This window comes from Pezoporus occidentalis, unplaced genomic scaffold (assembly GCF_034315485.1).
Source record: "Pezoporus occidentalis ecotype Australia unplaced genomic scaffold, CSIRO_AGI_Poc_V1 ctg221, whole genome shotgun sequence".
Classification (NCBI taxonomy): Eukaryota; Metazoa; Chordata; class Aves; order Psittaciformes; family Psittacidae; genus Pezoporus; species Pezoporus occidentalis.
Window position 1 is genome coordinate 1,104,026 of NW_026914084.1, and position 15,471 is coordinate 1,119,496.

The window sequence follows — 15,471 nt, forward strand, 5'->3', positions numbered from 1 at the left end:
CAAGCCACCAAGCAGTGCGGCTGCGGGTGCTGCTCAGAGCCCATCCCTGGTAGCAGCCCAGCCGAAACCCAGCCAGAAACCCTGGAAAAGGGGGGAATGCCGGGAACCTCCTGGAAGCCCCTATTCCAGCCGCAGGCCAGGGGAGGGCGCCGGGCCGAGACGGCGAGAAGAGCCGGTTAACGACAGGCACCCCGCAGGCAACCCCGCCGACACCGCCCGAAGCCCCGCGCGGTACCCGACACTGCACTTCACCAATCAGATGCGCAGGCGGTGAGCTCGCATCCAATGGGCGGCGAGGTGGGTGGGACTTCCTGAGCCGGTTGCTACGACAAGCACGACTCTTCCTTAGCAACCGGCGCTGGGGTGGTGGCGCTGGCCGCGGCGGCGCAGGTGAGGCCGCGCCCGGAGTCCGCTCGTTCCCTTCCCCCTGCTCTGCTGAGGGCCGCCTGACGAGCCCCTCTTTCCTTTCTTCCTGTGGGGCTGATGTCGGCGGGCCGACGTGAGGGGGCCGCTTCGGGTGTGCGGCCCTCTCAGACCGTGTGCCCACCCTTTGGTGATGCCACTCTGGGTGCTCTTCCTTGACGTGCGCCCTCGGTGTCCGGTGGCTCCGGGAGCTGCTGGGGCTGTGGTGTAGCTTTCCCGACCCACGGCCTGCCTCCCTGTCCTTTCTTTTAAGTGGCTTCTCCCCGTGGAAACCGCCGCCGGCCCATGGGGCAGCCCCCGGCCCTCCTCGGTCTGTGGCCCCGGGGTCGTCCTAGGGAGAAGCTGGGTATTGAAGTGGCGCCCGGTGTCTTCCTTGCTAAGAAAGGCAGGTGCCAGCCAGGCGGCTGTTCTGTGCTGTGGAGGTTGTGGTGGGGATGTCTATAGGTCTTATAGTCCCCCATGTGAGCTGGTAGTCTGTTAAGAGTTGGTGCTTTAGCCAGCATCTCTACATGCTCGGCATAAATGCTTGGTCTGTGTAGCGGCTTGACACTATGTTTGTTTTGTTTTTGATACCGGGTCACCCTTGTTTCTTCTGAGTAGGAAAGTGCTTTGAGAGAACCAGAGGGAAGATAATAGAATCACAGAATGGTTAGGGTTGAAAAGGACCTTATGATCATCTAGGTCCAACCCCCCCTGCCATGGGCAGGATGACAGTGAAGTGTTCAGAATCTGCCAGTCAGAAAGTGTTGTGTCTGTGCATTGCCCAAGTAGAGGCAGGTTGGTTAATTGGACCCAGAGGCATGGTCAAGCTTTCCCATCTGGTCCTCCGGAGCTGACAAATGCTTGGGGATGTGAGGAGTGACTGCTGAAACCAGACCAAGATGTTCCTGTTATTTCTGTCCAGACATGTACACTAATCCTGTTCCTGAAATACTCTTATCCTTCAGTTGTCATGCACAGGCTGAAACCCTCACAGATAATAGTGTCCTGGGAAAATCTTTTTGGAATTAATCAATAGGCTGATGTATTGTTCTCCTGTCCCTTGTCAGAAGCTGTACCCTGACTCGGCTCTTCCCTCCAGTTCAACTGGTGCTTCTGGGAAATGCTGTGCTCTTGGAGCCTTGTTTATGGAAAATGATATGATTTTTCAATTTGTTTGCATTAATGGTCTGTAAGATAACACTCTTAAGTGCGTGGGGGGTGAAGATGGTAGTAAGCAACAGCAAGTAACCAAGATGGGTTTAAAAATATCCTTGTAAGAGTTTATTTGCCTTCCATTTTAATTCAGAGCTTTCTTACTCTTTTCTGTGTTTGTTTTTGTTCAAGCAGCATCCTCTGGGCCAAGAAGTTTCCCCTCCTGCTGAAGCTGCTCTGCCTGTGCTCACAGAGCCACGTTCCTGTCTGCTGTCTGTGCTGCAGCACCTTGCTGAGCTCCAGGCAGCCCCTCCACCCCTTCCTGGGGTCACTGTGGAAGGACCATGGCAGACACCGGGGAGGGGAAAAAGGAGGAGGCTGAATATAAGAGACTGCACACGTTTCCACTGATTAGGGTAAGAAGAGGGATGGATTATGCATTTACTAGTGTTACAGATATGAAATTCTATCTTCCTTCTACCAGCCTTCCAAACTAGAATTTCTCCCAGTGAGTAGCTGCTGTGAGAACGTATGTGCTGATGGTCCTGTGGTGGGATCTTGGTCATCACTGCTGCTTTCTCCCTATCCTTGACCGCTGTCAAGGAAATTCATTAGCCATTGTTCCCTGCCCTCAGACAGGGGAAGCCTGGGGCAAAGTGATCCATTTGATAGACTGAACATGCTGCCTTTGGAGCCCTCTTCTGTGTTCTGGATGCAGCTTGCTTTTTTTTTTTTTTTTCACTAGAGGAGCTGGAGTAAAATTTCTCACTAGCCAGGCAGACAGCAGAAGAGGAAAAAAAGGCTGTGTAACTTAGCAATAATTAAGGACTGTGGTTGGAGCTGAATTAACAGGCTTTCCCTTCACCTTGTAACAGTAAAGCTCACAAATGTATTTACTTTCTCCTTTAAGCTGTGCTTACTTAGTGCTAGTCTTAATGTTAGAGAAGAATTCTGCATTGGCTGGGACAAAGGAATAAATGGATCACTTGTAATGCAGTAAGGCATTTTCATATTTACTGTTCTCTGAAACAGTGGAAATGCTTGGTGTACAGACAAGCCTGTGTTGCTGGTGATGCCCCCCCCACCTTGAAGCAGGCATTAAAGGTCGCAGGACTAGCTGCCTCTTGCCCATGCCCAGCAGTCTATGCCCCCGCTATACTCTGTACAAAAGTGAGGGCTACTGACTGTTGTCTTGTGTCTAGCTGTTATTTTTCTGCTTAGTTCCTTTTGTTGGTTTTCTCTTCCCAGCACACAGACATGCCGGAGGAGATGCGTGTAGAGGCCATGGAGCTGTGTGTCACAGCATGTGAGAAATATGCCACCAACAACGAGGTACTAGCCACATCCCAAAATGGCTGCTGCGGCTCAGGGAACCTGCAGAAGCAGGGCTGAGGGTGCAGGGCAGAGTGGAGTCACATCCTGACATCCTATTACTTTCTTTCTGCACTGAGCAATAGTAGAGGAAGGCAAAGATCTTGTCTAGATCTTAGATTCAGTTCCCTTTGTCAGCAAGGTCCACAATAGCACTTTGTTTTCTTGCAGGAAGCAGAGATCGGTAGCAATGCTGCCTGCCAAACCGTACCCTTTTCCTGATCCTGTCTTTCCTGTAACATGCTCCCACTCTGATCATAAAATGCCCTGTGTCCCAGGGCTTGGTTCAGAACTGTGTGGAGATTCCTCATCCTGTCTTTCCTGTAACATGCTCCCACTCTGATCATAAAATGCCCTGTGTCCCAGGGCTTGGTTCAGAACTGTGTGGAGATTCCTGTTTTAGGGATGAGTACATGAAAGTCTTTGAACCTTTAGGTACAGTCTGTTAAGTCTTCTCTTGGCTTTTAGCCTCCTGAAGGAAATTACTGAGACCATATAAATACGGGGTGATGCAGAAGTTATGGCTTTTGGAAAGGTTGCCCTTAACTTTGATAACCAATGATAAAGGAGGGCATATCTTGCTCCATGGACATGGCACAGACTGCTTGTTGCTGGAGCAGTTTTATGTTGGAGCAAGAAGACAAAGCTATGAAGCCAGATATTCCTTGTGTCCCATCATGCCTGAGACACCTCATGTCACTGGAAAATCATCTTCTCCTTTTTTTAGATCAAACAGGTTGTGACCTGGGAGAAGCAAAAGCCTTTTAAAAGTCAGCCTAATTTCAGTGTTTTGGTAATTAGCTGGAGGAAGAAAAAAATGGTCTCCTATAAAAATAGCCGTAGCTTAGTGACCTGAATCTCCTCTCATGCTTACTGCACCCCATGTAACTCTGTCAGTGTCTAAGCCAGAACTCTTGCCTTCGACTGTGTGAATGAGGGAAATGATTGTTAGATGCAGTTCTTTTAATTTCTCCTCACTGCTGTGTGAGAGGCTGCTGTAAACACAGAGACCTGGTTTACCCTCGGGCATAGCTCTGGGGAGCTCCCAGTTCCTGCAGGACAGTGGCTGTACCTGTTGCCCATGGCTTGAGTAGTCTATTGAAAGGAGAAGACAACTAGGGGGATGTTTGCATAAAATCTCACTGTTTGCTCTGTCTCACCCTATGTTCTCCTTACCATTCTCCAGAGTGCTGCCAAGATGATCAAAGAGACAATGGACAAGAAATTTGGGTCCTCCTGGCATGTGGTGATTGGGGAAGGTTTTGGCTTTGAGATCACTCACGAGGTGAAGAATCTGCTGTACATGTTCTTTGGTGGCAGCCTGGCTGTGTGCGTCTGGAAGTGCTCCTGACATCTGTCTGGGTCCCAGACTCGCTGCATACAAGAGATTTCTTCCTTTTCTTGACAGGTTTTGTACAATCTGGAGGTGGGGCTTTATTTTTAATAGTTAAATGTCAAGATTATTTCTTTCCATACTGACGTGACAGTTCCATAGGATACATATAGTTGCTGTGCGTGCGTGTGTGTGTATAAACTTGCAAAGCTGTCCTTCCTTGCTCATGGGATTTCTCATCTGTCTGTAGCTCTTTCCTTGGTGCCTGAGCCGAAGCTGGAAGGAGGTGAGAAATAGGTAATCTCACGACATGCTGCAAAGCTGTACAGCAGCGCTAGGAGGGGGAAGTGAAAGTGGAAAGGTGCTATCTAGCCCTAAGGGTTTTTTTTCCCTCCCACTTGTTCCATGTCGTGTCCTCCCTTCTCTGCCTTCCCCAGTACCGTATGGTATAGCTCTGACCAGCACCTGTCTCTCCTCTCTCCGAATACCATCTTCCATGCTTCTAAGATGTGAAGTACAGAATGGCAGTGCCAAGGCTGCCTGTGGAGGTGTGAGCCACAGGGAAGCAGACCTGGCTTGCCCTTCCCCACTTCTTTTGGGAGGGTACAACAGCTGAGCTGTCTGGGTGTAGGAGGTTGCTATGCAAACTGCCCCCTCCTTTCTCACCCACTGCTTACTGAGATAGCATGAAAACACAGGCGGCTGACAACGCCTGGGGAGTGGGTGAGAACTATTCATAAGGCTCAAATGCCTCCCTGTCAGTTTTTGGGGGTGTTGCAAGTGCTGTGTACTTTCAGCATCTTGTTTGGAGGCTGAGGGAAGAAGGAGGCTCCATGTGAGATATCGCATCAGAAGCCTCACGTCTTTTTGGACTTGCGTTCTTTTAGCCTGTTCATTTTTTAAAGCTGTCAGTGCTGGAGGATGGAGTGAACGTCAGTGTATGTTACGTACATGGCTTATTTATATAAATCTGGGGAACTGTGTTTTTACAATAAAAATTTAGGAAAATGTCCTTTTTTGTGTCTGTTCTAAAATGAAGATCCTGAAGTGGAGGATGAGGAGGAAAAGTAGTTCAGGAAACGTGGAAGTAAGCAAGCAAGCAATGGTGTAGCTCAGGCAGAGTACGGACTCCATCCTGTATGTTTCCTGGGTGACTCTTAGGTACCATCTCATCCTCCCTATTGGGTACCTTTCACCAATGCAAGCAGTGATGATGAGGAGGGCTGCCAGGCCCACAGTGCTGCTGGCCAAAGTCCAATCAGCTGTCTAAGCAGTAGGAGCAAGGCAGCATGCTGGTGTCCTCTGCCCAGTCAGTGGGCCTTTGCTCTGACCTTTGTGTTTGTGGCTTCCTTGATTTTCTGAGTTTTCCTCCCAGAATGTCACCAGCAGTACCGCTAGCACTTTGTGTTTTATGAGAGGCCACGCTTGAATCCATAGTTCAATTCCAAAGGATTTTTCTGCATTAGTGCCTTCAGTGGATCAGACTGGTGGAGGCTCTTGCAATTCCTTTTGCTCCTGTTCTGAACTTCAGTGTGATGCTAGAGATGTCCTTCCTCCATTTTGTCATGTCAGGAGCTCTTCTATAAGCCAGGAATCAGAGTAATTTGAAGACAATTAGAAATTATTTCAAATTTGGACCATCTGTGCTGGCTGGGCCCAGCATCTCCTCACATAATTCCCTATGGATCAGGTGGAAGGGAATTGCAAGGTTGGGGGGGGTACGTAACTGGTACCAGGACACCAGCCACATGTGGTGGACCACAGTGGCAGGATGGCTGTGCAGTATAGAAGAGTCCAAATCCTTTGAGCTGTCTCTTGGTGTGGTGACTGCCTTGCTCCAGCTGGCTGCCTTTACATGAAGATAGCACTGTTGCCTGGCACTTTCTGCAGCTGGCACATGGAAAAGATTATTTTCTCTTCCACAGCTTTCTACCTCTTCTAGGTTCTGAGGGAAAGGTAAAGCCAGCATCTTTGCAATGCCTTGCATTGGAGCATGGTGATACTTTCAGCCATGCCACAGTCTCTTTAATCATGCCTCCTTCACACTAATGAATAATTAACTGCTGTGTGCAAATGCAGACACTCTGGTCATGAGCATCTCTGCAGGGTCATGGTGACCTGCAGGTGACCACAGGGAGCTGCTTACCTCAGCACCCAATCTTTTGGCCTTGCTGCCAGTTTGTTATCTCTTTAGCCACCAGCTGACCAAAGCTAATGTCTCCATGACCTGCATCAATGGTAGATAAACGTTGACTGCTCCCCAGCCTTCTCCAAGCATGAGTGTGCAACCAGATTGAGGTGAGCTAGGTGTGAATTCTACAGGTGACTCCATCCCTGTCACTCTCCCAAGGTAAGTGCAAGGTGGCTCACAGGAGAGCAGCAGGCTATTTTGTTTCCAAGGGTAACAGCTTTCCCACAAGATGTTACCATGAAGCAGCCAACCCATCTTATCTGGTTTGCATGCCCTGTACACAAAAGCATGAACCTCAGCTTCCCAAAACAGCTCTGTGTCAAGGCCCCTGCTCTGAGGTAAGTGTTCAATAAGACAGATTGATTTTCCTGCCTGCTGCAAGTTGAGCCATGCTGTGCTTGCCCCTGTGTGTTAGCAGACTTTTGCATTCCTTTGGCTGTGGAGCTGGCACACTTTTGGGCATGTCTGTATCCTAGATGCATAGAATGGTTTGGGTTGGAAGAGACCCTAAAGCTCATCCAGTTCCAAAACCCCTGCCATGGGTAGGGACATCTTTCACCAGACCAGGTTTCTCAAAGCTGGTTCATGGATCAGAGATTGTCTCCTGAGTTTTCCCGCAAGACACCCCTGCCACTGATGTTCTGGAGCCTCTAGGACCTACCTGCTTTTGACTATAGAGCTGCAGCCTCTTTTGCTGAAGAATTTTACCTTACAAATTTTCAGCAGAAAGTTGGGAAGCTGGCAACAGGTGCCTTGCTATTATGTTCTCATCTTCCTCTCATTTCCTGCCCCCTGTGTGTTGCTGCTGTTACCCATCAAAGCATCAGGCTGAGTCAGATGTAGAAAATGAGATGAAAAACGCACTGTGATGCATCAGTGCCAGCCGAAATGACCCTTTCTATCTGCCCATCCTGGAAAGCTGTGATAGCAGCTCAGGGGGCTGTGCTTCATGACTTCATCCTTCCCCACTGAGGGGAGATGGGAAACATCATTATCAGCTGCTGGGGTGTCCTGACTCGGTGCCAGTGGTGGAAATGTCCCTGGATATACAGCTCTTCCTCCACCCCAGGGGTGGCTTGAACCTGCTGAGAAGCAGGGAAGGTGCTGGGAAAGTGCTGGGAAAATGGAAGGAGAGATGGCAGGGAGGGGAAGATGGGAAGAAAGAGGTGCGAATTCAACCAGTTCTCTGTCATGATGTCATGGCAACGAGGTACGTCCGCACGCTGTCAGGCGACGGGGGCAGGCTTTGAAGCTTTCCAGCTCTTCTCTGTTGCTGCAGGCTCGTGTCTGACTCGCTGAAAAATCCTGTGGTTAATATTTAATGCCAGCATTGAAGCACTAAGGGTGACAAGTTCCCCCACCTACCCCCCTGCTTCCACTTTCTAATGGGATGCTAAAGCAAGGTGAGGGGTAGGATTGCAAACTTCCCTAGCCCAGGGATGGGACTCCTGGTCAGTAGGATGGCTTTGGCCCATAGGGTCTCTGTCCTCTTCTGGCTCCAGAATGTGGGAGGGAGGTCTCAGTTTGGAGCTGGTCTGGGGCACTGGAAAGGGGGGTGTGTGTCTCTCTCTTCCATCAGTCTTCCAGGGCTGGCTATGGAATAAAGAAACCAGTGGCCCTGCTCTGGGAGCTGAGCCCAGCCCCTTTGATGCGAGGTATTAGCACATGGTTTTTGTTGGTGTTTTTTTTCTGCTAGGCAATGACCTAACGATCCCATGTTCCAGCTACAGCCCCTCCTAGGTGCCTTCTTTCCAAACCCTATGTCCGGGCTGGATCCAGCAAACCTTCTGGAGGAAGACAACATGTTCCCCTCCCTGGCTGGAGGGGGAAGCCATCTGCTCCCCTTCGCAGCTCCTTCTGCAGGGCTTCGAGCTCACCAGCCAGGCAGGAAAACTCTCCTCCTCCCGGATTGCTCCGGCTCCCATCGGCCATCTTGTCAGTGCAAGGCTCGGGAGGGGAACGCAGAGCTGGCTGAATCTGGGGCGGCTGATGGTGTCAGCCACAGATGGTTTCCAGGCAACTGTCACGCTGTGGGACATGGAGAGCCAAGAACACTGGGAACACCGTGTTCCCTCCACACCGCCTGGGAGGGGAATGAGCCTGGCATGGATGGAGCCCGCATGGGATGGTGCAGAGAGGGCAGCGTGAGAGAAACGGTAGTGCAGGGATGGCACTGGAAAAGCTCCTCCCGTGTACAGCCTCCTGCCCACTGCTCACCATACCCTCACTGGGTTGGAGCGAGGATGTCCAAGCTGGCTGCTGGTACATCACGCAGCAATGAAGGACCACTTGGTGCATGAGATTTCACCTGCCCTCTGCATCATTTGGGAAATCAGAAAGAGGAAATACATCGCTCCAGATTTCCAATTCCCCAGGCTTGTTGCGGGTATTCCCATGCTTCTCTGTCCCTTCGCAAATCCAAAGCTCCCCCCCTACAAGTCACCAGCACTTTTTGCCCATGTAGACCAGCTCTGTGTCCCTGGATGTCACTGGAAAAGTGAATTCCTGATAAAAATGGGCTGCCTTCCCCCTCCACAAGCTTCCAGTCCTCCCCAGTGCTCAGTGGGTCCTGCTGCCCTTCTGTGCCGATGCCTGAGAGAGCAAGCAGCATCCCCACTCCTGCCTGCCCATCTCCCCTGCCTGCTTCAGAGGCCCTGCAAGCATCCCTGCCCACGAACCTTGCCTGCCTGGCAGCTCTTCCTTACATTGCCAAGCCCAGCTTTTCCCCTCCCGGTGATGCTGATGCTCACATCCTCTTCATTTTACCTAATCTGAGTGATTTTGAAAGGGGGCTGAGATCAAATGGTTTTAATCACTTAGATATTTAAGGGTGATAAAGTTGCTCTGTCTGAGCAGCAGGAGCAAAACTCCCCTGGATTACAAGTGTGTGGATATGATGAACACGTGGAATGGGGCTGTGTAGTGTTGGGCAGGGTGGATGCTGCAGAGAGGCAGAACCACTTTGACGCCCTGCATACAAAGGAAGGTTCTGCAGCCCAGTGTGGGTGACAGCATGGAGGGATGGGATGGTGCGGGGGTTACCTGCAGCCATTGCTGTCCCCGAGCCAGCTTGGTGGCTATTGATTTGGAATTTGCCCTGTTCACACTGACCGTGGTGGTGCCAGCTTGCCCCTTATCAGCATTGATAAACCCCTCTCAACCTCCCGCCCCATCCCACTGCCATCCCAGCATTGTCACCCTATGAGGTGCCGTAGTGACAGATCATTCCTGAGACTCTTCTATTGCACTGGTGGTTCTTCTGCTGTGCTGCTTTAAATTCAGGACACCTTGCTCCTGTTTTTGCACAGAGGCTGCAGCCACAACAGTTCTCTTAGCCCCAGGTGGGTGCCCAGACCTTGCTGAGCATCTCAGGTGAGGAAAGATGCGACGCCGGCTGCAAACACTTTTCCAAAGGAAATGTAAAGTCAGCCTCCTCTTTCTCCTGTTCCTGGCCCTCCTGGTGCACCTGGTGATGGATTTGGCTCTCCCTGCAGCCTGCGGGCGCTGTGGCTGCGACATGAAAGCACTGAAAACCTTGGGTGTCCCATCAGGCAGCCCTGTGCTGGCCGGCCCCAAAAAGCTGAGCCTGAGAATCCTTCAGGATTTTAGCGGCAGCAACAGCTCCTTGGAGAAGAGCTCCCAGCTGCAGGGAAGGGCTGGAGAGCTGGGGCGCCAGCGCCAGCATGGAGAGGGGAATACAGGGCAGACCGAGAGATCAAAGCTGGAGGCGCTCTTCGAGCATCCTCTTTACAACATCCCGGTCCCGGCGGTGACAGAGAAAGACAAGCTGTTTGTCGTCAACCCCATGGAGAAGTTCAGCCTGCGCAGCAGCGGGAGTGATGAATGGTGAGGAGTGAGCTCAGCCCTGGCTTGCTTTGGGGGGATAGGTGGGGTTGAGGGGACAAGTGTCAGGGACCAAACACACCGTTTCTCTGCATAGACCAGCATTTTAACCCCAGAGGGGCCCTGACTGCTGAGTGTACTCTTCTCATGCCTCAAGTCTTGTCTCAGCCCTGAGTTTCTGGGTTGCTACCCAGAAGCCTTTAGCACACAGCAAAGCCAAAGGAGGCTCTTGAATTATTCATAGTATTATGTAAGGTATCTTTCAGGTGATCTCCTCGTCTCCTTTCCTTCCCCAGTGCAGACTGGCCTTTGCTCTCCCTCTTTACATAGGAGGAACTCCCCAGTTCAGATTTCTAACCAGTTTTATCCCCTCTCCCAGCACGCTGGAGATGCAAAGCCTGCAATGTAGGTTACCTCCAACCGTGAGACTGTTCCTGTCCTGTATTCCACAGGGCATCGCCTGACCCCTTTAGGCTCAGGCGTATGGTGACTCACCGCTGCCAGCTGCCTATTTTTATCACTGGACTACTAACCTCTAATTAGGAGGGAAGATATTAAAAGCTTTAGGGTTGATAACACATAGCAGCTTCCTTATAGAAAGCACACTTTCCAGTTGTAGTGGCTGCTAAAACTGGGAGAGAACATAGGCTCGTTTAAGAGCTGATTTCCACAGATGGGTATTTGCCTTGTCTCTGAGGGCCACTTCTCCTATGGATAACCATAGGAGATGGGTCTGGTTTTACAGAATTTGGGCACAGTCTGCATTTTCCTAGAGAGAGAGACATGGATTTGGGTTATAGATGCCCTTGGTCAGACTGTCCCATTGCAGTGCTGGTGCAGAGCAGGGGCAGATACCCCCAGGAGCCCTCCTTGAATGCCAGGGAAGTGCAGCTTTGCTGGAGGCACAGAGATAGGGAAACCAGGGTGTGCAATAAACCCACCCAAGGGGAACTAGACACTGAGGGTGGGAGTTGAGGTCAGTGCTGGCGATGGCTGGGAAGCCCCTGCTCCTCAACCCCTGTTTTATGGATGCACGTGTGTCCCCAGTGAGCACATAGGGGTGTCGCTGGTTGCATGCCCGGCAGCTAGTCACTTGGGGAAAAACTACTAGATGAGCCGCCCCAGCAGGGAAATAAAGGCACAGATGAGAGGAGCAGGATTAGCCCAGGGGCTTTCTGCAGGGGATGTGAGGGAAGACACCAAGCCCCTCCAGCCATCCCAGCACATCTTGGCCACCCACACTGAGTGGGATCTGCCCAGGAGCCCCATGGAGGGCACATAGGGTGAGGTGTTTCACCAACATCCAGGGCCTTCCCCCTGCCTCACCCTCCATGCACCGGCTCCCAGGAAGGGCCTGGGGATGGGGGATCTGTCCCATCCCAACTAAATGCTGTTGTTGTTGTTGGGGTGGTGGTGGCTGTCGGGCTGCAGGGTCAGCAGCAGTAAAGCCGAGACGCTCCTCCCGACAGGGAAGACGGCCTACGACACCTACCCTGCCTGGCTCAAATTCCATGTTGGCATCAACCGCTATGAGCTGTACCCTCGCCGGGACCCCCTGATGCCCACCCTCCTCCAGGACTTGGCTACACAGAGGATCGTCAGCTCGGGTACCACTTCCCTGCCTCCACCCCTGCCCACACCCTGCCCACTGCCTGCTGCCCTCCTCCCTCATCTCTGTGTGCCCCCTTTCAGTCCAGAAGTCCGGTGGGACCCAGCTCAAGCTCATCATGACGTTCCCAAATTACGGGCAGGCCCTCTTCAAGCCCATGAAGTGAGTAGAGCCAGGGACAACCCCATACCCCCCCTGCGCGGTCCCATTAGGCGGTGAGGAGCGGCCGGAGGAGAGAACGGAGGGAGAAAGGGAGAAATGTTTCGTGTTTCGCCTCTCTTCAGACCCCACCCCCCCACCACCCCCCATCCCCCGAAATTGAGGCGAGCGGGATGGTCCCCTTCCCCTCGCCTTCCCTGCTGCTGCTTGAGGCAGCCTGCGCGCAGCTTGTGATGGGGTAGTGACCTCCAGTGGTGGAAGGGAGAAGATGGTCCATGAGGACCACCCCGGACCCTCCAGTCCTTGAGGGCTTCCCAGCCCTTAGATTGCGAGCAGGGGGTGCATGGGGGGGTTGGGGCTGCACCACCCCGCAGGGAGCAACTGGAGGAGACTGGGTCTGGCTGTGTCTCCAGTGGCACCAGGGACACAGGGTTACGGCTGGTTTGGAGCTAAGGCCATGCTTGGGGAGAGCCTGCCCAATGGCTGTCACCCGCACCCTCCCTTCTCCTCCCAGGCAGACCCGGGACCAGGAGACCCCCATCGACTTCTTCTACTTCTCGGACTTTGAGCGGCACAATGCAGAGATTGCAGCCTTCCACCTGGACAGGTGAGTGCAAGCTTTGCATCCAACTCTGCTCTCCCGTGACAGCAAAGCAGCACAGAAACTGCTCCTTCATTCCACCTCCTCCTCCCTGTGCGAGGGATAATGGGTTTAATAACTCACTGTGAAACCAGCTGGGGGTCAGCAAGGAATGGTCCCAAGTTCTGTGTTTCAGGATCCTGGATTTCCGGCGAATCCCCCCAGTTTCTGGCCGTCTGGTCAATATAACGAAGGAGATTCGTGACATTACCACAGACAAGAAACTGGCCAAGACTTTCTTCATCTCTCCAGGTGAGTTTTTATACTGTCCCTCCTCTCCTGCTCCTCACGGAGCAAACCTGGAGCCAGCTGCTCCTGCCCAGGCTCCTGTGCACTGGGGCAAACAGTCCCTTTGGGGACTGCTGCAGTTCCTGCTGGTTCCCCTGCCGTGGGGTAGTGCTCCTCAAGGCCTTCCCTGCCATTCCTTTGCTGGTGGCACATGGCCGTGGTGCATGGAGCATCCTCACCTGGCTGTCGGCTGGACCGCCATACATGGGGGTAGCAGGCTCACTGCCTTCCTGCTCTTTGTCAACTTTTGCTTTGTCCCCTTGGCCAGCGGGCAACATCTGCTTCTACGGGGAGTGCTCCTACTACTGCTCCACCGAGCATGCCCTCTGTGGCAAGCCGGACCGGCTGGAGGGCTCCATGGCCACCCTGCTGCCCGACAAGACCCTGGCCAAGCGCCGCTCCTGGCGCAGCCCCTGGCGCCGCTCCTACCACAAGAGCAAGAAAGCTGAGTGAGCTGGGTCACAGGGAGGGATGGGGACATGGAATCATAGAACCACAGAATGGTTTGGGTTGGAAGGAACCTTAAAGCTCATTCAGTTCCAACCCCCTGCCATGGGCAAGGACATCTTCCACTAGAGCAGGTTGCACCAAGCCCTGTCCAACCTGGCCTTGAACACTGCCAGGGATGGGGCAGCCACAGCTTCTCTGGGCAGCCTGTGCCAGGGCCTCACCACCCTCATAGTGAAGAAGGGAGCAGCAGAACAGTGGGACAGGAGGGGGCTGCCCCATGACTGCTGTCATAGCCCTGTCCCACACTCGGCCTCTGCCCACAGGTGGGAGCTGAACCCCAACTACTGTGCTCAGGTGCGGGAGACACCACCCTATGACAGGGGCCATCGCCTCCTCGACCTCATCGACATGACGGTTCTTGATTTCCTTATGGGTGAGCCCTGCCGTGCTGGCGCTGGGATCTGGGAGGCCCAAAGAGCTTCATGTTCCACAGTACCGTGCCCTGTGAGGTTTGCTGGCCAAACCATTGCTCAGGCTGCAGAGAGCTGGGCTCTTACCCAAACCGGGAGCAAAGGCTGTGCCATTAGGACACACGCCAGGCAGAAACCGAAGGACAAGCTGAACACCCTGGGCACAGGAAGCACCTCCGAGCAAGCTCCCATGTGCGGCCCCTGGGGAGCTGGGATGCGGTGATGCTCCCCAGGGCTTGCACTGCCTATCCTGTTCCTAGGGATGGTCCTTCCTCCCCATGCTGTCCCCCAACATCATCTGACTTGGAGAGCTTCCCATCTTCTCATCTCTGGCTCCCTCCATGGGGCTGCTGGGATGAGAAGGGGGTGGGGCTTTGCTTGGGTCCCCCCACTCCATGGCCATGACCACCAGACAGGCCCCTTAGAGGCGCCCCCAGCCTTTTTGCCTAGCCTCTGCGTTTTGGTCTCACACCAGGAGGGGTGCATATCCCTGCTCCCACATTCCGGCCCACCACCCTATGGCCCATTTTTTGCCCCACTGCAGGCAATATGGATCGGCACCACTACGAGACCTTCGAGAAATTTGGGAATGACACTTTCCTACTCCACCTGGACAACGGTCGTGGGTAAAGCCGGGAAGGGGGAAGCAAGCCTAGCAAAGGGGTGGTGGGAAACAGTGGGTTGTGCCAAAATGCTCCCCACACTGGGCTCTGAGCTGTGGGGCGATGCTGCCCTGATGCCCACTGATGGGATTTCCTCCAGCTTTGGCACTCACTCCCGTGACGAACTGTCCATCCTGGCCCCACTCCGGCAATGCTGCAGGTAAGGGACTCCCACAGTGCGCCCCAGAGCTGCTGTTGGGAAGGGATTCCCTGGATTGAGACCCTTCTCCCTCCTCATCTTCGGCAGCATCAAGAAGTCGACCTACCTGCGGCTGCAGCTGCTGGCCACCCCGTCCTACCGCCTGAGTGACCTGCTGCGGGAGGCGATGGCCACCGACCCCCTGGCCCCCGTCCTGGCCGAGCCCCACTTGCACGCACTGGACCGGCGCCTGGGGAAGGTGCTGGCGGCAGTAGGACACTGCCTGGCCAGGGCAGCCCACCCGGAGAAGGTGCTGGTGGATGATGTGGGGTCACAGGTGTGACGGGGGGGTCATACCCCACAGGGTTAGGGTGTTTTGGTGAGGGTGATATGGAGAGCAGTGTGCATAGCCCTGGCTTTTGGCAGAGCTGGAGCCAGCAGTGTGATGCACAGGGAAAGTGGGTGTAGGGATAGCTGGGACAGGGAGGGTATTTAAATAAAAGGTTGGCTTAGCGGAGAAGATGAGCTGAGATCTCCCCGACCAGGGCTGCTTTCCCAGCCCTGGCCTGTCCTTGCTTGCCTGGACATGTCTCCTCAGCCCTCCAAAGCCTTTTAGGAAAAGGTTGGAATATTTTCTGTCTTTCTTTCCTGCCTTTTCCCAGAAAAAGCTGCCAAGTTCAAGCAGTTGACAAGCTCCTTCTGCCTCCCCCACGACCCCTTCCAGCACAGCGATGCCCTGGTGAGCCCCAGAACGTAATC

General features: G+C 53.4%; 2 protein-coding genes across 3 annotated transcripts; both read left to right on the forward strand.

The window, feature by feature from the left end:
• The first annotated feature begins 330 nt into the window (after positions 1-330).
• On the forward strand, positions 331-5,273 carry DNAL4 (dynein axonemal light chain 4). 2 transcript variants are annotated; one of them, XM_062620562.1, is made up of 4 exons: positions 331-390; positions 1,753-1,973; positions 2,806-2,889; positions 4,115-5,273. In XM_062620562.1, the coding sequence occupies exons 2-4, from the start codon at positions 1,902-1,904 to the stop codon at positions 4,277-4,279; spliced, it is 321 nt and encodes a 106-aa protein (XP_062476546.1). In that variant the 5' UTR covers positions 331-390; positions 1,753-1,901; the 3' UTR covers positions 4,280-5,273. The 2 variants fall into 2 exon arrangements, with proteins under 2 accessions (XP_062476546.1, XP_062476545.1); XM_062620561.1 differs by lacking the exon at positions 331-390 and adding an exon at positions 1,017-1,200.
• A 4,358-nt stretch (positions 5,274-9,631) lies between these two features.
• On the forward strand, positions 9,632-15,333 carry LOC134164584 (extracellular serine/threonine protein kinase FAM20C-like). Its single transcript, XM_062620534.1, has 10 exons — positions 9,632-10,298; positions 11,727-11,902; positions 11,988-12,066; positions 12,578-12,670; positions 12,840-12,955; positions 13,260-13,440; positions 13,765-13,874; positions 14,456-14,537; positions 14,674-14,733; positions 14,821-15,333. The coding sequence occupies exons 1-10, from the start codon at positions 9,835-9,837 to the stop codon at positions 15,053-15,055; spliced, it is 1,596 nt and encodes a 531-aa protein (XP_062476518.1). The 5' UTR covers positions 9,632-9,834; the 3' UTR covers positions 15,056-15,333.
• Positions 15,334-15,471: the final 138 nt, after the last annotated feature.